A 23,385-nucleotide genomic window follows, 5' to 3' on the forward strand; every position below is an offset into this window, starting at 1 on the left:
TTTTCTTTCTCTCCTTCCTTTCCCTTGCCCTGCTTTTTCCCCTTCTTCTCCCTGCCCTTTTCTTCCCCTCCCTCCTCTTCCTTTTCTCTTGCCTTTATTTCTTAATATTGATCAGAAGCTGATACATTCCTTTTAAGGCTCAGCTCTGGCTAATAGCTTACAATTTTGAAAAGCCACTGTTCTTTGGTTTATGAGAGAAGTGTAGGGTATGGCTTCTGCCTTCCTGCTCCTGGCGGTGTGCTGTGTCTTTGCTTTGCTGTCTTCTCCCACATGACTTACTTAATGTGAGGAGGGGAGTCAACACACAGAACCCACCGCAAGGAAGGCTCTGCCGCAGATGCCTGTAGGGCCCAGTCCCTGCAAAGGGTTTCCTGATTGGCAGAAACATTCATGTCACGGTTGCCTTTTCTCCAGCCTGTGTGGCGTAGCATCCTGTGCCATCTTAAAAGAGCTACTTTTTATCCTGGGGAGAGGTAGTGCATCAAAACAAACACAACTTTTCTCCAGGGATTTGCTTATGTTTGAGAAAGCCCTGTTGACACAGTTGTCATCAGGGTCTTTTTATTCTGTCAGGATTCTTGAAAACATTATAATTTTTGCATTACCTACATTGTGAGTGGTAGAACTCTCTTCTTCCTTTGGTCATTTACTTTTCTCTCTGCCTGTCATTGTAGAGTTTCTTTGACATGGCTGTGGGAGTCGTTTGCTTAAAAGCCTGAAAATTCTATATCTTTAGAAAATAGAAAATAGGGGGTTTCATAAGTGAATCCAGACTTGGCTTCCTGTTAAGTCTTCCGATTGTCGGTTTGAATCTAACCTCAATATAAAATATCACACACACGGGGGGTGGAGGGGTGGGAGATGGACATGTTGCTTGTACAGTGAATTTGAAGTTCTTGAGTAGTGCCTCAAAAAAAAAAAAAAAAGATAAGTTTCCTTGTGTGATCGCTTAGAGCAGTGGTTCTCAATCTGTGGGTCAGAACTCCTTTTGAGGGGGGGCGGGGGGAGCGGTATTCAAACAATCCTTTCACAGGGCTCCCATTTAAGATATCCTGTATATCAAATATTTACATTGCTAATTATAACAGTAGTAAGATTACAGTTATGAAGTAGCAGTGAAAATAATTTTATTGTTGGGGTCACCACAGCATGAGGAACTGTATTAAAGGGTCGCAGCATTGGGAAGGGTGAGAGCTGCTGCCTTGGAACATCAGATGTTAATGTGCCCACCTTAGTGTCCACCCGGAATCATCACATAAGCTCCGCTTGCAGCCCTTGCTTACTGCAGCGTGTTGAGGCTCTTGGGAGGAAAGGAAAAGCTTTTAGACGCATTCTAACCTCATGCCACTCCCTCCATCCTATTAGACCGAGAACCTAATGGCTCACATCCTTTCAGAATTACCCAGTAATGCTTTCGGAGAGAGCCGATATCCAAGTGACTCAGACTGTCCCGGTCTCCGAAGCTCTTTTCTCTTTGTAACGATTTAGCATGAGTGCCAGAAGTAGAGGGGAAGTTTAACTCAATATAAACAGGGGAAACTACCAGACTTCAACTAATGGAGACTTAATGGAAAATCTGCATTAAAAAAGTAACTTCTGCATTCCCATACGCTAGATTCTGTGTGACCATGTACTTATCAGCCCAGCCGTCACCAGTTCAAAAATATGCACAGGAGCTGTTAGGGAGGGTTTGCCCTGTGTCGGCTGTGAAAATGGCTTTAGAAAGACTCATTCATCACTCCGCTGACAACATTCTATGACAAGGCTGTGACCGCTAAAGCTTTTAGCGTAGCTTCCTCTTGACTCGGAGCACACACTAAGTTAACACTGAAGCAGTTTAGACACACGAAATCCGTGACACAGAAGGTCCTGTGGTTTACCTGGAACTATACCGCTTCTGAGCATCGCAGTTGGACTCTGGGTTCAAGCTGCTGAGTACAAAACCACTCTGATAAATTCTCTCCCCAGGTCACCTCTGAAGGGAGCAGTTTTGAAAGCTAGTACATCTGCCGTTTTCGAATGCCGATGCTAGTGTTTGGAAGGTAAACCCGACCTTCTAAGTTCACTAGGTTGACGTAAAAATGATGCAGAATTTGAGAGATGAAAATAGCAGGAACAAGAAATCTTGCAGCTTAACCCAATCAGTTCTTCAAAGGAAAAAGAAGGAAAGAGCACCGGTTCACAAGCTCTGACCCAGTCGATCCTGCCATGCCTCTGAAATCACCCAATGACAAGCGCTTGTTTAGGCTCAGCTGCCCGTGATGGGAACTGGGGGAGGAATTCTGTTCCTTCTAGGTTATGCAAATATTTCTTATTCCCCTGTGATTTCAGCCTGAATCCGATTCCCGCATCAACGGTGTCTCCCCGTGGGCTTCACCGCAGCATTCCGCACTGAGCTACTCCCTTGACCCTGACCCAGGCCCACAGTTCCACCAGGCAGGTGGGTGTCCCTGAAGCAAAGCCACTGCACACAGTCTGGTTTGGACGTAGCCTTCTTTTTGGTTTTTAGTTTGTTAGCATTCTTACATCTGGTTGTTTTAAGCATAAAACATTATTCTCTTTTAGTCTGAACTGAATGTAGAGCCATTTTAATAATATCAAAACCACTTTAGTTATAATGTGCTTGTTTATAAAATGTGCAGGCGTGGATCCAATTTTGGTGAGTGATGAAAAATGCTCTTTTCATTTGAAATAAGCAAGAAATTAGTGTTTTCTGCTTTGAGAATTGTGTGTGTTTGTGTGTGTGTGTGTGTGTGTGTGTGTGTGTGTGTGGTGTGGTAGTGTGGGTACACAAATGTGTGAAGATGCTCCCTGGGGACAGAAGAAGCCATCAGTGTCCAGCTCTCACTCTCTACTTTATTCTTTGAGACAAAGTCTCTCACTAAACATGGAGCTAGGGTGACCAGCAAGCCGTGGCAATCTTTCCGTCTCAGCTCACCTCACACCCCACCCCCACATCACTAAGGGTTATAAGCACACATGATCACAGCCAGCTTTTGAGGTAGTCTGGAATCCAAACTCACGTCATCATGCCCATATAACAGGCACTTTTACCCAGTGAGCCATCTCCTCTCTCCCTGAGAATGATTAGTTATAATATATTATTTCCTTACAAATTTTACATTTGAACACCTTCCAAACCTGCTGCTGAAGAATGTTATCAAACATGGTTCTCTTTCCCCTATCCTTCCCCGTTTCGGTGGACATTGCTCTGCCTGCCATCTAAGGCAGAAGGACCACCAATACTATCAGCCACAACGGGGACCTCTCCCTGACAGTTGTGGTGTTAAGAACACTATTGTAGTTTCAATCCTAGAATAAAATACATATCAAAGTGCTATAGAGCATAGATTTCTTTTACATCAAGATAAAACAGCCTCTGATGAAAGCTGCAAAATAAAATTGAAAGAAGAAAGAAATTGGTAGAATATTGTTATGTGCAAAATAACGGGTCTTCAGTTAGTGTGTTGGTATCACATCCACTGCTAATTTATTTTTCAATTTTATACTTGGGCATATACATTTACCCTCACAAACATAGAATACATTTTTAACTATATAAAAGGCTGTTGCTGGGGCTGAGAATATACGTCGATGATAGAGTGTTTCCCTAGCTTCTTTTAAAGGCCTGGGTACAGACCCCTGTATGCCTCTCCATACTGTGTATGTATATGTGTGTATAGTGCACACGTCAGATGAATACAGATGTTTTCTCCTATTTCCCTCTGAACTTGTTCTTTTCAATGAGAATTCCTATCCCATTAATATTTTGAGGGCTGGGTTGCAATATTTTCACCTGGTCGAAGGATGGGCATGAATTTCAAGCTCCCTGCTTTTCCTGTCTGTGTCGTAGCATCTGAGGACCTGCTGGCCCCGCCTCATGACACCAGCACGGACCTCACAGAGGTGATGGAGCAGATCGACAGCACGTTTCCCTCTTGCAGCGGTGAGTAGGAGTGACTGTACCACCACCGCAATGTCTTTCTCTCTCTCCCCAAGCCACCCTCTGTCTTCTTTGGTTTGATAACAAAAGCCAGCGTTAGGAGCAAGATTGTGGGCTGTTTTGAAGTGATGCAGGCCTATGTGCTTGACGAACGAGAAAATGAAGCCCCACAGAGATGCCAGACAGATCCTGAGGTTCAGTGAGAGCGTGATTCTGCTCTTGGAGATTTTCCCACCTGGCTCATAAGAGACTAAATAAAATCCAGTAGAACAATGCCTGTCTTTAGGACCAAACTTCCCTACCATGCAGGCTGTCAGAAACTTGGGTTACTTCAAAGAACTTTGGGTAGCATGAAAGTAACCTTTCTAAGGTAACTCCCTAACTTCCTGGAGATCGTCAGATGTCTTCATAGTCAGGATCAGAAAGGAGTTATTTCTGGCTTTCCTTCCCCTTTTGAAGATTTTTCCCCTGCCCCAGAGAATAAAATAATCATTGTGTAAAAGCCAAACGATTCACAGGGTCACAGATTGTGAGTCTGAAATCTCCATGTGACCAGCCAAGAGCCAGAAAGTCACCCAACGAGAACACTCCAAATCCCAGGGGAAATTACGTAATGATTTTAATCGATTGAATTTTTTTTAAGTAGTTTCTTTCTGGCTCCTGGCCACCTTTGCAGGCTCTGCGGGGCTCCCACCTTAGAGACCTCTGTGGTTTCTCAGCTCAGCAGCAGTCTACTTGAGTCCATAGCCACACCACTTTAAGGTCACGGTTTCACATACTTTGAAAGATCATGAATGTATCACTTATGATTCAGGGGTGAGCCTCTCAAGCGGGTGTGAAAGCTAGCCAGTCAGGAAACTAAGATTTCTGTAGCAATCTCAGGCTTTCCTTTCACTGTTTTCTGTCCGCGCCATAGAAAATTCCATCCTAAGTGAGAGAAAAGTTTATCAGTTATTGGTACTATAGATGAACATGTTAAATCTGCTATTAATTGTAGTTCACAGTTGAATTCCATTTGAGAGGGTTTTGTTCTGACTTATGTATCATTCAACGGCTTGGAAAAAAATAACCTGTCATTTTTTTATGAGTTAGAGTTTCAAAATTAAAATTTCTGAAAACTTCATTTTTAGCTCTGCTTCCACCTAAATACATTCCTCCCTTGAATAACAACTTCTGTAAACTGAATTCTATTCAGAAGTTTTTATTTAAATGTCATACTGGAACCTTTCAATTTAAAAAACTGCTGACAGCGAAGTCAGAGCGTGAAATGTGCTTAAATCTATGCTTTGTAGTAAATACAAAATGTGTAATTTCTGTATTGAAAATGTTGGACCACAAGTTCAGGATTTTTATTTTTCAAGTTTCTTTTTCTAAAGCATTTCTAAATCTTTCCCAAAGCATATTCTGATATATTTAATTTTAAAACTGTTCATCTCTGCCTTGCTTAAAACAGAATATAATGAAAAAATAAAAAATATAACTATAAACTAACACTGAATTTTCAGACATAAATGTCGCTGCCTCATGCCCTGACCTTTGATGAAAATATATAATTCCCATTGGTTGGAGATAAGATGAACTGTTCATGATGATTGGTTCCTGAGATGAGGTTTAGTCTCTATGGAGACCACACTGCAGAGGAGAAACCCTTCCCCTGCCTTGGGACCTCTTTATTTATGACATCATCTACCTGTGACATCACCCGCAATGCTCACAGGGTAATTTATAGAGGTTTGCAGGTAATTTAAGAGGAAGCTGTTGGTATTCTCCTTAAGTTTGTACATCCAACAGTCTTTATGATATTGAAATTCTCTGTGGATGAGCACTCTTAGACATGCATGTTATTATGAAAAATTCAAGTACCTCTTACATAAGAAATGGTACATGGTATATTTTAGAATCCTGTAGAATTTCCATGCTCTTTTTTTACACCTCAAAATGGCATTGTTTGTTCATTTTTATTGCTTATATTCATATTTTTTGGATGACATAAAAATCTCCAAGGTAGAGAATTCTTTCCATTTCTGAAAAGGGGCTTTATTGTCTCATTTATAAAATTAATGCATATTTCAGAATTTTACCTAAATTTATTAACAAATTGGTACAGAATCAATTAATGCATGGTATAGACCTGGTGCATAATACATGCTTCCAGACTGACATAGTCAGTGGTGTACTGGGATGGTCATGTTTCTAGCTGGAGAGGTTTATTGCTTGAAAATTTCCCAGATAGCACTTAGCAAGGTTTTGCAGGATTCATTAGCTTTAATGTTCCTTTTAAATTGCTCAGTTAGCAAATATTTTATTAAGGCTTTGCAGCTCCCAAAGCTTGCTGACCACCTTTGGAAGTTTATCTAAATAAATAGGATTGGCACCCTCTCAATGCCAAAATGATCTCCCGAGTTTCTGTAACTAAGGAGAACTTTCAAATTGCTTGTAGCCAGTGTGTGATGGATGAATTGATTTGCATGTTAATCTTGACTCTTGATCCTTTGTGGATTAGAAAATTTGCATGGCTACAAATGAATTTCCACTCATGGCAATTTCGGAATTGAAATGAGAGTCTGTATTCATAAATCCTAATTGCATGGATTGCTTGCTTTAGCATATTTTTAAAAACCATGTCTACATGGTGTTGTTGAAAGACTTTAAAATTCTTACATTTTAAATTAATATCGCAGTTGGCTCTGATGGCATCTTTGACTTCTGGTCTTTTAAAATGACATTGCATCTCAGGGCAAAGAGGCAGGCATCGCCATCTCATCCCAAATTAATGAATGGGATTTAATTTGTGCTGACAATTAGCCAGTCATGTAGTAAAAATTCTACTAAAGACTTTAACCATTTCTTTGTAAGCACAGTATAGTTTTCTTATGTTGTTTAAAAGTATGAAATATTTGTAGTAAGTTGAGTAACTTCTTGCTGCTGGAACCAATGCGTTTAGAATTATTCTTCTAATAGGCATATTTCCATTGTGTCCTGCCTACATGTGTCAAGTTTGAATGGCATACATCAGAAACTCAAAACTTATAAAACTTCACTGGTTTCCTAATTTTCTTTTATTAAGGGGATCTTATAAGGAGATCGCCTATAGCTTTTATTTGTTTGAAAAAAGAAAGACAAAATGGATTAGTTTTTGTCAAGGGTTTGACTAATATATATTAATTATTTAGAAAATAAACATTGCTATCTTTCAGATAGAATATGTATGTAACATGTCCTTCTTAACAATTCAATGACTACTCTGGGGGAATCTCTCACGAGCTTATTCACGTTCACTCTTTTTTTCTCTCTCTATAGGATGGGATATACCTTATAGGATGGGTTATACCTTTAGGATGGGATATAACTTTAGGGTGGGATATACCTTTTATAGGATGGGATATACTTTATAGGATGGGATATACGTTATAGGATGGGATATACATTATAGGATGGGATATACCTTATAGGATGGGATATACCTTTAGGATGGGTTATACCTTTAGGATGGGATATACCTTATAGGATGAGATATACCTTATAGGATGGGATATACCTTTAGGATGGGATATAACTTTAGGATGGGATATACCTTATAGGATGGGATATACCTTATAGGATGGGTTATACCTTTAGGATGGGATATAACTTTAGGGTGGGATATACCTTTTATAGGATGGGATATACCTTATAGGATGGGATATACGTTATAGGATGGGATATACATTATAGGATGGGATATACCTTATAGGATGGGATATACCTTTAGGATGGGTTATACCTTTAGGATGGGATATACCTTATAGGATGAGATATACCTTACAGGATGGGATATACCTTTAGGACGGGATATAACTTTAGGATGGGATATACCTTTAGGATGGGATATACCTTTAGGATGGGATATAACTTTAGGATGGGATATAACTTTAGGACAGGATATAACTTTAGGACGGGATATACCTTTAGGATGGGATATAACTTTAGGATGGGATATACCTTTAGGATGGGATATAACTTTAGGATGGGATATAACTTTAGGATGGGATATAACTTTAGGATGGGATATACCGCATAGGGCTGGGCTTGTTTTATCCTGGTTCTTCTCCCAAATACTAGGGCTCACATTTTTCATTTTCCCTCCTCTTGCTCATTCTGGCTACCCGACCTGAAATAATCACACAGATACTGTATCAATTACAATACTGTTTAGCCAATAGCTTAAGCGTATTTCTAGCTAGCTCTTACATCAGAAATTAACCCATTTTTATTATTCTGTGTATTACCACGAGGCTCCTGGTTTACTGGCAAGGTTCTGGGGCGTCTGTCTCGTTCGGCGGCTACATGGTATCTCCCTGACTCTGCCTACACTCTCTCTATATATCAGATTTCCCACCTGGCTATATTGTGCCCTGCTGTAAGCCCAAAGCTGTTTCTTTAATAACCAATGGTAATAAAACATATTCACAGCATACAGAGGGGAACCCTACATCAGAGAGGTGCCCCTCTCACTTTCCCATGTAAAAAGTAGATTATAATTGTTTTAGCATAATGTGCATTAATTAATAATGCCCACCTTCCAAGTCCTACAGTGAGAAAATAGGAAAAGGCACAGAGAACATTTCTGTAATATTATCTAGATCATTAAAGTCCTATAGTCAATTCTTCCTTAAAAGCAAAATCAAAACAAAACAGGAAAATGAGAGATTGAAAATATGCTGTGTGATTAGAGACACTCCCCATTTGGCCAAAAATAAATATTGTCATTATTAGAAAGCAAATCTCCTTTCTTTTTCCCTAGGTTGAATATGATTCTGCAGTGAAAGTATCAGATATTAGCAAACATAGAGGGTACAGTCAATGGCCTGTAAGCAGTGAGACTTTAGTTACTGCTCAGAAAAAATATGGGTCCTGAGTCATGTCTCTGGCATTGGAAGGAAGTAAATATCCTGCCCAGAAGGATGTAGGACTCCTAAACCTTCTAAGGTTACTGTGTGGGCATCTTTTTGTAGGGGACAGCCATCTAGATTTTCTCAGGAAGAGCTACTAAGTCCAAGATCTTTTTAATCTTTTTAAAATCTTTTAAATTTTTTTAAAAAGATTTGTTGTTCTTATTTTACATGCATGGGTGTTTTGCTTGCTTGTATGTCTGTATTATGTATATGCAGTATAGTGAGGAGCAGCGGGCCGCTTACCACCGCTAAGCTCCCGGCCACCAGCTAGCTTTACCGGAAATAATTACACGGAAACTGTATTCTTTTGAACACTGCTTGGCCTGTTAGTTCTAGCTTCTTATTGGCTAATTCTCACATCTTGATTAACCCATTTCTAATAATCTGTGTAGCACCACGAGCTGGTGGCTTACCAGGGAGATTCTTAACCTGCATCTGCCTCAGAGAGGAGAATCATGGTGACTGCCTGACTCAGCTTTCTTTCTCTCAGAATTCTGTTCTGTCTACTCCACCCACCTAAGGGCTGGCCTATCAAAGGCCAAGCAGTTTCTTTATTAATTAACCAATAAAAACAACAGATAGATAACACTCCCACATCAATGCAGTGCCAATGGAAGCTAAAGGAGTTAGATCCTCCAAACTGCAGACATAGCCTACTGTGTGTTGTAGTATGGGTACTAGCAGTCAGTACTCTTGAACAGCTAAGCCAAGCATCTCTACAGCCCTGGGATCTCTTAAAATAGCATAAAGCTGCAGTTTTCAACCTGTGGGTTGAGACCCCTTTGGGGGTCACATATCATATGTCATACATATTAGATATTTATTACCATTCATAATAGTAGCAAAATTCTGGTTATGAAGTGGCAATGAATGTAATTCTATGGTTGAGGGTCACCGCAACATAGGGAACTTTATTAAAGGCTCACAGCATTAGGAAGGGTGAGCACCACTGGAAGCCTGCCTAAAATGTAAATGCAGACAGTGGTCTTTTGGCCATTACTGTTCTCCTTCAGAGGGTCGCTGAACTGCTCTGTAATCAGCTCTGTCTTCTAGACTGCACTCTGTGTAATCTTATCTGAATTTTTTAAATGGAGACCACAAGAACAAGAGACCTGAGGGTGATCTTAGTGAAAAATAAGACTGGCAATGCACAGAGCTAGAAGATACTCAATGGTGCCAGCTCTTGTTAAGCCCATGACATCAGTTTCTCTGGGGAGGGCTCCATCACAAGGAAGACACTGAAGGATAGTTGGGCACCCTAGTGTAACTTCTGTGCTCTTAACTGAACCCATGTAAGGAAATCTTATTGATCTCAGTCCAGAGGACTGCTGAAGAATGACCAGCCCCTTTTTCATTGATGCAAACATGTAACCAATGTCTTCCCACATCTTCCCGACAAGAGTGAGCAGAAAATACTATTTGCCTCTAAGGACCCTTTTGGTCAGAATTGAGTCGATGCAATCTATAGATATCCTCGGTATTTATTATACACAATCCAAAAAATAATTGGCAGAGTTTTGAGATTTTTTTTTATAAAACTAAGAGCTTTCTGAATGTTTCAATACATATGTTTTTAAAGTGCTAGCATATATTTTGTATAATGTTTTGTAGAATGTTTGTATTTTAAATCCCATGGAATATGAGACACTTACTGGGGAAACTAGCCTGGCTTAGAGCATTTAGCCAGCGGGTGGAGGAGGCTGGCCCCTATTTCTTGTTAGCATCCCTGTGGGGACAGAACTGTTCTCTCATTCTGAAGAACTTTCTACAAATTTGCATGCATGAGAAGGGAGGCCACAAAGCAACAGCAAAGCCCTTAATTGATTTCTTCTATTTTCTCTTTCAGCCAATGTCCCCAGCAGGCCTCAGGTAAGTGCTAATGGCCCAATTGACTCTACTGTCTTGATTCCGACCTAGAGTAAGCACATTCACCACTGTTGATTTAGTCCTTCTTCATTCTCCATATATATGAGTGAATCCACTTGGTGTTTAAGTGTTACTTGATTCTATATAACAGAAGATGTTGGGCAAAGAAATGGGATTCCACAGTCACATTCTGCCAGATACCCAAAGTACCCATGCTGGCTCTCTGCTCTCATTCCATGCTACCTACTATATAAAGTCACTCTGTGTAGATCTGACTGACCTTTCATCTAACATGTCTACTTAGGGTCCCTGTCACAGAACACTGACTTTAAAATGTGTCTGGTCCCCCAAGGATAATACAGAGATCAGTGCTCCAATGAAGGGGAAGTTGCAGTTTTTTAATTATTATTTTAAAATATATATTGAGCTCTTCTAGAAGCCGGAGACTACTAGCTATCAGTTTTGTTTCTTAGGAGGAACTGTTAGTTACAATATACCACAGCGGCACAGCATATCTTCTTCCTTAAATTTATTAGTCTTTTCAAAACAATGAGCATTGTCTCATCTTACTGGCAAGCAGAGCTGGGGTCTAGGCTAGAAGACAAGTACCTGTGAAGCCAACTTGTGACGCAGTAGGCATCTTCCTCTGATGCCCTCTGCTGTCCTGGTAAATTGGAAGCAAGGACTTTAAAGGGAAGTGAGACAGCAGATGGTGAGTTTGAGGTGTAAGGAGAGATGGGAGGGTGTGCTCACCTGCAGAGGAGCAGACACACCCAGAAACAGAGCATGACTAAGATGGCTGTTAAGGAACACCTCTTTGTGTGCCAGCCATCCCTATGGTCATGTTGACCTCTAGCCACAATGATGTTCATAAGCAAAATCAGCAGAGGTGGCTAGTTTTGCCCTAACCTGTAATGGAAAAATTGAATGTGTTAAGCCACTGAGTACAGTTGTTTAAGAGAAACGGCAAAGAATTGATTGTAAGGATTGAAGCAGAGTCTTGAGTTTAATTGTGAGGGAAGTGAGGTCATGGTCTGGGCAAAGATGGGAGAAGAGTGGCAATGATCTACATCTTATGCTGTCAGAAGATGGGTGACGTTACCATCCTAGCAGAAGTAAGGTGAAGTTAGATACAGTTAGAGAGGGTGTGATGGTAGAGAGGCCATAAGTAAAGGTAATGGCTGGATCTGGACATCTGTGTGAATGACTAAAAATGGTAGAGGGTGGGATCCCTGAGAGAGAAGCCTGAGTATTGGCCTAATCATGCTCTTGGGTGTTGAAACCCTTAAGCTTTACAAACAGCCTCAAATTGGGTGATACTGAGATATTTGCTCCCTGAGAAATGAATGAGCATGGATTAAGGGGCCAGCAGATGACTGCAAAATGGATTGCTGTGGTCTGATGAGATGAAATTCAAATAAGCATTTTAGGGAGAAGAGAATGACATTAATTCTGAATACCTCTATAAGGCCTGGTGAGAGGCCAAGGGTGGTGTGGACCAGCATGGAGGAAAGAGTTACAGGGATCTTACAGGCTATCCAGATGCTGTATCTTTTAGAAGAGCTGGATGCTGATTCAAGTCATTAAGGAAAGACATGTTCTGGGATGAGTAGAGGCTGTGGACTTTTTTGGTGATGGACCATGTAACCCAGAGAGCACAGAAGGATAGATTGAACTAGTGGGGGCAGAACATGGAGACACATCTAGGAGTGTACAGCTCTCTATGTGGTACAGAATAGAGGGCATGGAAGGGGAAACAGAAATCAGGGGAATCTACATAGTAGAACTGAGAGAAAGTCCTGGGGTTCAGTTCTGATGGCTCCATGGTGGGGTCATGACTATAGAGATGGAGGTCACGAAGTGTGAGAGAATCTTTTCAGTCCTCAGACCTATTATGGCACAAGGCACAGGACTTGAAGCAGAGAGTGAACTTGGAGACCTTCTGCTTTGGTATTAGATTTGAAGAAATTGTGTAGAATAAGATCTTTATTGTTCCCTGGTAGGTACAGGAAACATAGGACTCCTTCCGGAGGTCTCTTTCTTCTCTGCCTTCTATCCTCTGTTGACCAAGGTTTCTGTCCCACTAGGTCCCACATCTGTTTAGTCCCAAATAAGCACACAGAGGCCTGTATTAATTATAAACTGATTGGCCTATTAGCTCAGGCTTTTTATTAACTCTTATAACTTATATTAGCCCATAATTCTTGTCGGTGTTAGCCATGTGGCTTTATACCTTTTTTCAGTAAGGCAGTCACATCTTGCTTCCTCTGTGTCTGGATGATGAGTACAGACTTACCTTTCCTCTTCCCAGAATTCTCCTGTTCTCATTGCCCCTCCTCTACTTCCTGTCTGGCTACTGGCCAATCAGCATTTTATTAAACAAATACAAGAAACAAATCTTTACAGCTGAAAACCATTGTCCCACAGCAATCCTCTACTTTATGTCCTTTTCCTTGTGGAATTTTCCATACCCTGGGTCAAGAGGAAAGTCATCAAAGGTGTCTATTGTCACCTGGATGCTGTCCTATATGTTTATTTGTAGAATTCTATGTTTAGATTGCTTTTTGTTGACTGAGTTCTGTCCTGCCCGGTGCCCGCAGTTGTTAAGTCCCAAAGAAATCACACAGAGGTCTACATTAGTTATAAACTGATTGGTCCATTAGCTCAGGCTTCTTATTAACTCTTATAACTTATATTAGCCTATTATGCTTGTCCATGTTAACCACGTGGCTTGGTACCTTATTCAGTGGGGCAGTCACGTCTTGCTTCTGTGGCAGGGTGAGGACTGCAGACCAAGTTTTCTCTTCCCAGAATTCTCCTGTTCTTGTTGCCCTGCCTCTATTTCCTGCCTGGTTGTCCCGACTATACTTCCTGCCTGTCTACTGACCAATCAGCATTTTATTAAAATACAATTGACAGGCTACAAACCATTGTCCCACAACACTCTCCCCCCTGTTTTTTTTTTAAAAAAAAGAACAATAACTCTGAATCTAATATCTTTTTGTTTAGCTTTTCTCCTGACTATTATAACAACTTGTAACCAGCATTCTAAACAAAGGTTGGAATGCAGTTTTCCAGGCGACTTCCTGCTTGGTTGTCCCTCCTGGCCAATCAACATTTTATTAAAATACATTGACAGGCTACAAACCATTGTCCCACAGCAGCTTTTAGAATTAAATTCCACTTTTTAGAATTCTGCTGCCTAAAAAGAAAACTGTTACACACCTCCTTACTATATGCTTCCAAATCCTGAATAAAAGAATACTTGAAAGTATTTTCAATCCATTTTTCAGCAATAAATTAACACTAAAGCTTTAGTTATCAATATGAATAAATAGCATATTCCCTTGCCACATGGAACTTCTCTCTATTCCTGTGTTCTTAAAGTACTTTGAATTGGCTAGGGTTGAAATGACCACCACATGAGAAAGGAATGAGAGCCTATGCCTGAGATAGCTTTCACACCCATTTCACCAGGAAGGGCTCACCTCAATATCTAGTAACCTAGAACCCAGTGAGACTGCCATTAACATTGGCTGAATTTTTCTTCCTTCAGAACAACAAAATGTCTAATACAGAAGCAAGTTTGTTGGAGAAAAGGCTTGAAACAAGACTCAACTGACTTCCAGAAGACCTGGGAGTAAAAGAGCCCCTTGGGGACCTTTGCCAGGAATTAGTTTATGAATTCCCTCCAATTCCAGGGAATCAATTTTACATCAAGGTCTCCCACAGAATGAGAAGCAAGGATAGATAGGCAGGGGTTCTTTGCTGGGAGTCCCAGAAGAGCCTGCCTGATTCCATGAGGCATGGCTTCCTTTAGGCTATTTCATGTGGAGTAATTTGTTCAAAGATGTCTAATTTCAACACGTTGAAAAGAGCAGTTGCTTGCCTTCCCCATGGAAACTCTAGTGTCACTTCCTTAGTGTGACCTGGATTGAGGAGCATTTTCTGTTTACTGGATACCTGTGCCTGTCTTGGATTATAATTCCAGTCTTCTCTCTAGGACAGAGATACTGGCTTTATCAAAGTGCCTTTCCTAGTTCCTCAGGAGGACTGAGGTATAGTCTTAGTTGGTCTGACACACACATCACTGCTATCTTCCCCAAGAAGAAGCCAAGATCTCTCAATTTTTACCCGCCTTGTTTTCTAGCCTGGGCAAGAAAAAAAATAAGACATCTGGATGCCCCGCCTCCTTTCTGTTGGCATTGAGCACTCTAATGAAAAGCTGACCATGTCACTTCAGGGTGAAAGGTCCTCATCCTAGGGAGCAAAAGTCCTAAGGGCAGTAGGGTTCCCCTTTAAACGCAGCCCTATGAAGTTTGGTTAGATCTGAAAGAAGCCCTCTTTTTCCCTTGAAGAACTGTCAAGTCTTCATTACCCAGACAGCCTTTTGCAAATGTTCTGACCTTGGTGTTTTCCCTTGCCACAGGCAATGTGAAGCATTCATCTAGCCAACCAACATTTCCTGACCTTCAGTATTGCCCTCTTCCGCAAATGCCAATTCCAAGTCCCATTCGACCTGAAGCTCCGTGGCTCCACGACACGTGCTGTTGGCGTTGACTGTGTGTTCTACTGAGGGAATAAAACACTGACTATCCAAAGAGAAAAGGGTATTTTGTTTCTGTAGTAACGTATATTATTGTTTTCTTCTCCCCTTTCTATGCAACTGTAAATTAATGAACACGGAAGTTATTTGGAGGTGGTAATGCATTTGTCACTGATTTGTATAGTATATACAGCCGTGGGAAAGTGGGTGGGGGCTTTCTAATATGAAACTGCCTTTTTAATAAGAGAAAAATGCATAAGAATTAGACCACTCTACGTTATTACATTCCTTCTGCTGTTCATGTTAATTAACCTTGTACAATAACTTCATTTATTATATGACTATTTTCCCATTATATTTCAGTTATTTATAATTCATCAGCCATGACCAAATAGACTTTGTGTATTTGTTTCTAGGGTTTGGCCAAATTCTTAAGTTCATATATTTGAATCAAATATGTGAAGTAAGCAGCAATTCTGGATATGCTATTTAACTTTAGTTGACATCATCCACTTAGCCCTTCAGTAACCATTGGATGACTCCAGTAAACATCCTGTGAACTAATTGGCAAGGCTGCTGGGTATTTTACCTCCTGCTTTTTATTCCTTTCTTGTAAGTAGATCTTGACGTCTTTATTTATTTCATCGTGCAATCTCTAGGCTAAAGAAGACTGCATTGTAATAGTCTCAAAAATCATTTTACCAAAGGTTGCCATTTAAGCATATTTCATTTTGACTCAGAAACAAAAGTTAGCACAGCATCTCCTAGTACCTTCAGCCTCGGTTTCCATCGTAAGGTACACAACAGACTTTTCCCATTGTGAGAGGAGATCACATCATGGTCTTTAGTTCCCAAATAGACTTTTATCATTGCTTTTGTATTTTCAAGTCCTTTGTAAGTTTTGAAAGCCCTAGTGGTTTCCTTTATGAATGCATACTTAGTGCCTGTCTCATGGGAACCTTCGGGACAAATGGACAGATGTCTCATGACCCATCACGTGACCAGCAGCACATCTGGGAAGAATGTCAATCACAAGCCTATATTGCTTCTCCAGAATGAAATTAATGCTTAGATGATTGGTCCCCTGCCTCGACTTCTGAGTGCATTCAGCTAGATATTTGGTTGTTTTTTTTCTCTTTTTTTAATTTAGCATTTAATTAATTACCAACTGTAGAGAATACCAAAAATAAAATCAAAGGAAATATGTTTTGATTCAAACATACGTGCTTTTGAAACGTCGGGACATGCTAACTTTGGGTTCTCTTTTGCTGGGATCTGGCTAGCAGGAGGCTGAAAGTTGGACATTGCTATTCTTTTAGGGTTGGTTGGGTGGGTTGGGGGCAAAGGGTGTCTATTTGCAGCATAGATATTTTGAGAAGAAGAAAATTGTTTTATAATAGAGGAGAGCCATGATCACCTTTCTACCTCAGAACCACCTTCCTCCATTGTGTTGGACATAGCTTTATACGCCACAGTGTGCAAAGCCTAGGCTTTCATCAGGCCATTTCATACCCAAGAAAGCACCTAAACAACCCCAACAAACAACTCCCTGATCTCAGAACCCCAGGTTGTAGATTTGGTGTCTTCCTTGTTCTTCCTTTGAGAAGTCATGTATTCTTTTTTTTTCTCCTGCCTGTATTTGTATGCAAAATAAACTCTATCTGCTATTACAGAAAAAGCTACACAAAACACTACATTGTAACCTTCTGAATATTAAGAGGAACTATATCGCAGTAACCACAGTGAGAAATAAGTGTATTGTTCTTTTGAAGTATGTGGTAAAGAACTAATCACAGACTGTCATCTAATATGGTTACATATTGTATTTTTCATCCTGAATAAAAGTAATTTTAACACAAAATGGCTTTGCTGTTTGGCTGTGTTTGTTGATGTCATCTGAACTCTAAATGTATATGAGGAAAGCGAACTGTAGAGAGGCCAATAAATCCACATATTTTCTGAAACTGTCTCATATACACTAATCCAGTCACATTTTACTCTTTCTCCCTCCCCCACCTCTTCTTGCACATACATATATTTATCTATTTCTCAATTTCCTGTGCAAATGGAAACCTTGTTGCTAAGGAAAATGAATGTTACAAGTATATCCATGAAGCCTATTGGGCCTTCATTTTTATAACTTGGTGCTACTGGTTGGTTACTCTTTCAAATCCACTTTTATCACGAGACTTTGCCTCAGTTTGTTTTCTATTGCTGTAAAGCAACACCATTAACCAAGGCATTAACAGAAAGCACTTAATTCAGGGATCCATGGTTCTAGAGGGTCACAATCCATGATCGTCATGGTGGAGAGTACATCAGCTGGCAGGCGGGCATGGTAGTAGAGAAGAAAATGAAAGTTTATATCTGATCGGCAGGAGAGAGAGAGAGAGAGAGAACTGGAATGGCATGGGCTTTTGAAATCTCAAAGTCCATCCCCAATGACACACCTTCAAATCCTTCCCAAACAGTTATACCAACTGAGAAGCAGACACTCAAGATATGACCCTATGGGGGCTATTCTCATTTAACCCACCAGAGACTCTAAAATCATCTATTTATTGGTACTGTTGGTTTTAACTAGTCTGGTATCAGATATAATTTGCTTCTGGAGCTCTCCAGTACAAAAGGATATCGAGAATTGTTTTACTTAACAACTCTGCAAGAATTAGAAAAATTCCCCTATAATGTATGATTTAAAAAGAGAACAGGAGCATCCAATGCACCAACGTTTTAAACATCTTATCCATGAAGTGTCACTCACGTTAATAATTTCTAAGGAAACCGCTGGTTTCCAGCCACTGATTGGTCACTGAAAAGGGAAGTGACAACTAGCCAAGCTTTGTTTCTGTATTTAGCCTTCACCTTATTATATGCCCTTGAAGTTCTCACTATAATTTAAATGACACAGTTGCTCTTGGGATCTGTTTACTCTTGGAGCAGAGTGGCTCTTCAGATACCGTTCCCATGTCGTTAGTGTAAAACTTAGTGAAGATACACATAATACCATCCCCACTATTGACATCTGCGTGCTTAATGCAAAACCTGATTAACTTGATTAAACCCAAACTCCTGTTAGCTGAATGGCCTTGCTGCCAGGGCCGAGTTCACACTCTCCGTGTATTCATTACCTGTGATAGCCATTGTCCCATGATGTGGGTAAACTGGCAGGCATCAAATGTCACTAGCAAATACTGGTTCCGCTCAGGGGATGTGTGGTCAGGCCCACACAGGAAGCCTGCAGAAACTCAGCTGCATTCTTTCATCCACTAGCAAGCTAACCTGGTCTCATACCAAGGCAGGTATGTGGAGGGTTTCGGCAAAGAAATCACAAGGCTGGGGAAGAAGAGATAACTACTCACTGGGGTAAATGGCAGAGAGTTGCAGCTTTGTAGCACACGATGAGTTGGGCCATCTTGTTTGTCATGCAAGTCCGGGGTGGGCAAAGCAGAGGACTCGGGGCTGGGATACTAAAGTATTCTTCCTCAGGCATCTTAACCCATCACCTCAGTGGAATCGAAGCCAAAGGAAATAACGCCTTGCCATGTTTGTCTGATTCATTTCTACATTGTTCTTTTTATTTTTTTTATTTTTTTTTATTTTTTAAATTTATTTATTTATTAAGGATTTCTGCCTCGTCCCCACAACCGCTTCCCATTTCCCTCCCCCTCCCCCTAATAAAAACTAATAAAAAATGTTTCTCAGGTAACTAATTTTGATGCGCTCTATTGCACTAGTGCTCACAGTGCCCATCAGCATTTTAAAAGCCATGAGAAATCTAGGGGACAGTAACTTGCCCTAAAGCTGTGATTCTCAACCTGTGCACTCACTGCATGGTTCCCAGGAACAAACGGCCATAAGCGCTCTATCCACTAAGCCATCATGCAGGCCTTAACCCTGAACTTGTTTCTATTTATTTATTTACTTATTTATTTATTTATATTTGGTTAGGACAGGTTTCTTTGTATAACAGAACTGGCTGTCCTGAAATTCACTCTGTAGATCAGGCTGGCCTTGAACTCATTGAGATCCACCTACCTCTACCTCCCAAGTGCTGAAATTAAAGACGTGTTGTAGACAGAGGTCTCTGTGCCACCACCACTGGGAACTTTGAACTTTTTAATCCTCCTGCATCTACCCCTGATTTTAGTCACTGCTGATGATTGAACACAGGACTTTCTGCATGTTTGATAAGCGCTCTTATCAAATGAGTTATAACCCCAATCTTGAAATAAACTTTGAATGGAGTCATGATGATAAAGACAGAAGAATAGTGCCGGTAATTTGGTAAAGAGAGCAGCCTGTGAAGCCATTACACTGTGTGTAGGTGTAGATGATGTGGGTTCTCTAGCTTCCTGCAGCCCCAGCCAATAGAGCCAATAGTCTCTTCATCACTAACGTTGGGGACAGGATCAAGCTACACTATCATCACAATTTTTTGATGTCATAGTTTGGGGTAGGAGGAGTCATTTAAATGGCCCTAAGTGTTAACTTCTTTCATTCATTTGCTGGAAGGTCATTTGCTGGGTCAGGAGTTGGGTCAGGGGGCTGCATATGGCATGTAACGCCCTGGGTTCTCAGATTCAATTTATGCAACCATTAAAGTGAAACAAAAGGACAGGGTGTGGAGTGCAAAGCCTCATGCAGGGACCACCCACATAAGCTGGGGGAGACATCTGTGGAGTCAGAGCAAGAGATGGGGCTGGAAACCAAAGCCTCTCACCTTATGACTGCTCTGAAGCCTAGGTCTTGTTAGTATCAATATACACAACCAAAATGGCCTAGAGAAATAACACCAAACATTGTTCCCTGGACACAGCTCTCACTTTCATTTTCCCCGAAATGTCCACTTTTTAAAATCTGAAGCAGCTCTGTTCTGAAACACACTGTTCATTCAATTTGATGAGTCTCTCTGGCCAGGGTTTCTATAGCGTTTGTGACCTTACTGAGCTCGCTGGCTAGTGTATCACAGTATATAATATAAATGTGTGCGATGCCTCCAGCTCCCTGGGATTTCCTTTTTTAAGTGGGAAATAGAGAATATTAAGAAGAGAAGAAAGTGATTACGAATGCCCCCTTGATAGTATAGTTCCCAGATCTAATGTCATCTAATGCTTTCTTTGTCCAGGAAAAAAAAAAAAAAAAAAAAAAAAAAAGCTGATTTTCCCAAATCTATCCTAGGTGATGTCAGAGATTTAAGTAAAAAGTAGGCTAAGTTTACCAAGTTTCTGTCCAGACAGAAAGGCTAGTGAGTGTTTTTTGGGGGGACAGAGAGAAAAAAAATAACCTATGAGATGTTGTCGAGCCAGTGTGAAACACTTTTTCTTCTTCTTTGTGCCGCTCATCAGGAATATGACAATAATGGAACCAGACAAGGAGATGTAGTTTGTCTGGTGGCTACGAGCTGGGAGACCAGACACCCTCCAAACATAGCCCCTTTGTTCCTGAGTTCTATTTCCATGCAAGTTCAGGCATTAAACCTGGCTCTTGTGAAAGGTCACTGAATGTCGTCTCTATGGCAGCAGGAGTTAGCTTTTCAAGACATGCTGTAATAGTGATGGTTTTGGATTTCTAATGGTCTGTCCTGCTGTGGGCAGCCATAGTTATTAAACTTGCCTGTCTTTCAGCTTCTGATCTAGGGGAAGTCTGGAAAGGCCAACTTTGTTAAGAAAATTTCTATTTGTATATACATATATGTATATCCATATATACTTATATATGGATATAAAAATATACATATAGATATATATCAAACCTAGATTTCGTAACCTCCAATAATTTCACCAAATTAGGAGTTGCTGAGGAATCCCATCAGGACGGGTGAGTGTTTGCTACCCAGGGGCGGACTGTCCCGGAAGAGAGCACAAACACCCTCCCCCAGCTCCTTCTGCAGGGCTGTCTTTCTTTCACACGACCCAGCACCCCCAGCACCCCTCCCCAACCCTGCCCTGCTGTATGCTAGGACCAGTGCTCAACTACAGTCTTAAGCTCCTAAACTAAGGAGACCCACCCAGAGCTGTGAGTGCCTGCCAGCCAGGCAGGCCTCAGGGTCCCCTGTAAGGGAGCCGGGCACCTTCAGCTCTGGCGCCAGGCTTCCTGCGCGCTCCTGGATACCACCCCCCCCCCTGCTCCATTCATCCTGTTGGCCCTGGATCATTGGGCTACTGGCGGCCCTGTTTAGTTGCTGAGGAATCCCATCAGGACGGTTGCGGAGGAATCCCATCTGGACGGGAACGGTTCCTGCTTCTACACTGAAGAGATATACCCTTAGAGTCAATCACAGCAAAGTCTGGACCAAGAGACCAGGCCTCTCCTGGCTCCATTTGAAGGAAGAGATGGGAAGGCGCCAATACAAGAATTCCTCCAACAATCTGAAAGGCAACATGACACCACCAGAAACCAGGGATCCCGAAATAAGAAGAATTGTACACCCTACTCCTGAAGAAATAGAAGAAATCGACTCAAAAGTGAACTATATGAAAATAATAGAGGACCTTAAACAGGAGGTGAAAAACTGCCATAAACAATTAGAGATTACAAACAAAAAGGTAGAGGAAATGAATAAATCGCTCAAAGACACGCAAGAAAACCAAGAGAAACAAGAAAAAGCAATCAAACAGGTTAGAGAAGCGGTTCAAGACATGAAGAATGAAATGGAAGCAATGAAGAAAGCACAAACCGAGGGAAGAATGGAGATGGAAAATCTGGGTAAACGAACAGGAATGACAGAAACAAGTACTAACAACAGATTACAAGAGATAGAAGAGAGAATATCAGACACTGAAGATACCATAGAAAAAATAAACACACTGATCAAAGAAAACAGCAAAACCAACAAATTCTCATTACAAAACATTCAGGAAATTTGGGACACAATAAAAAGACAAAACCTAAGAATAATTGGAGTAGAAGAAGGAGAAGTGCAGCTCAACGGTACAGAAAATATACTTAATAAAATTATAGAAGAAAACTTTCCCAACCTGAAGAAAGAGGTACCTATGAAGGTTCAAGAAGCATACAGAACACCAAATAGGCTGGATCAAAAAAAAACATCCCCTCGCCATATAATAATCAAAACACAAAATACACAGAATAAAGAAAGAATATTAAGAGCCGCAAAGGAAAAAGGCCAAGTTACTTATAAAGGTAAACCTATCAGACTTACACCTGACTTCTCTATGGAAATCATGAAAGCCAGAAGGTCCTGGATAGATGTACTGCAAAAACTAAGAGATCATGGATGCAAGCCCAGACTACTATATCCAGCCAAGCTTTCGTTCACTATAAATGGAGAAAACAAAATTTTCCAGGATAAAAACAAATTCAAACAATACGTAGCCACAAATCCAGCCTTACAGAAAATTATAGAAGGAAAATCACTAACCAAGGAGTCCAACAATGCCCACAATAACTCAGTCATCTAGAGACCTTTCACCAGCGCAACTCAAAGAAGGGAAACACACAAACCCTACTACTAAAAAAGTGACCGGAGTTAACAACCACTGGTCATTAATATCACTTAATGTCAATGGGCTCAACTCACCTATAAAAAGGCACAGGCTAAGGGATTGGATACGAAAACAGGATCCAACGTTCTGCTGTCTACAAGAAACACACCTCAACCACAAAGACAGGCACCTACTCAGAGTAAAGGGCTGGGAAAAGACTTATCAAGCAAATGGTCCTAAGAAACAAGCAGGTGTGGCCATACTAATTTCTAACAAAGTTGACTTCAAACTTAAATCAATCAGAAGAGATGGAGAGGGACATTTTATACTCATAACAGGAACAATTCATCAGGATGAAGTCTCAATCCTGAATATCTATGCCCCGAATATAAAAGCGCCCACGTATGTAAAAGAAACATTACTAAAACTCAAGGCAGCCATCAAACCACACACACTAATAGTAGGAGACTTCAACACTCCTCTCTCACCAATGGACAGGTCAATCAAACAGAAACCTAACAGAGAAATTAGAGAATTAATGGAGGTAATGAAGCAAATGGACTTAACAGACATCTATAGATTATTCCACCCGAAGAGGAAAGAATATACCTTCTTCTCTGCAGCTCATGGAACCTTCTCGAAAATTGA

General features: G+C 40.8%; 1 protein-coding gene across 5 annotated transcripts in view; it reads left to right on the forward strand.

Moving 5' to 3' along the window:
- The window catches only part of Utrn (utrophin), a 519,634-nt gene extending 502,490 nt beyond the window's left edge, over window positions 1-17,144 (forward strand). For all 5 annotated transcript variants that reach the window (XM_041680416.1, XM_041680414.1, XM_041680415.1 and 2 more), the window contains 4 exons: window positions 2,332-2,440; window positions 3,854-3,946; window positions 10,724-10,746; window positions 15,173-17,144. In XM_041680416.1, the coding sequence (XP_041536350.1) occupies window positions 2,332-2,440; window positions 3,854-3,946; window positions 10,724-10,746; window positions 15,173-15,181 (234 nt within the window). In that variant the 3' untranslated portion in view covers window positions 15,182-17,144. The remainder of the gene's footprint in view (window positions 1-2,331; window positions 2,441-3,853; window positions 3,947-10,723; window positions 10,747-15,172) is intronic.
- Window positions 17,145-23,385: the final 6,241 nt, after the last annotated feature.

This window comes from Microtus oregoni, unplaced genomic scaffold (genome assembly GCF_018167655.1).
Source record: "Microtus oregoni isolate MIOR12 unplaced genomic scaffold, Mior012 000033F_ref0000390, whole genome shotgun sequence".
Classification (NCBI taxonomy): domain Eukaryota; kingdom Metazoa; phylum Chordata; class Mammalia; order Rodentia; family Cricetidae; genus Microtus; species Microtus oregoni.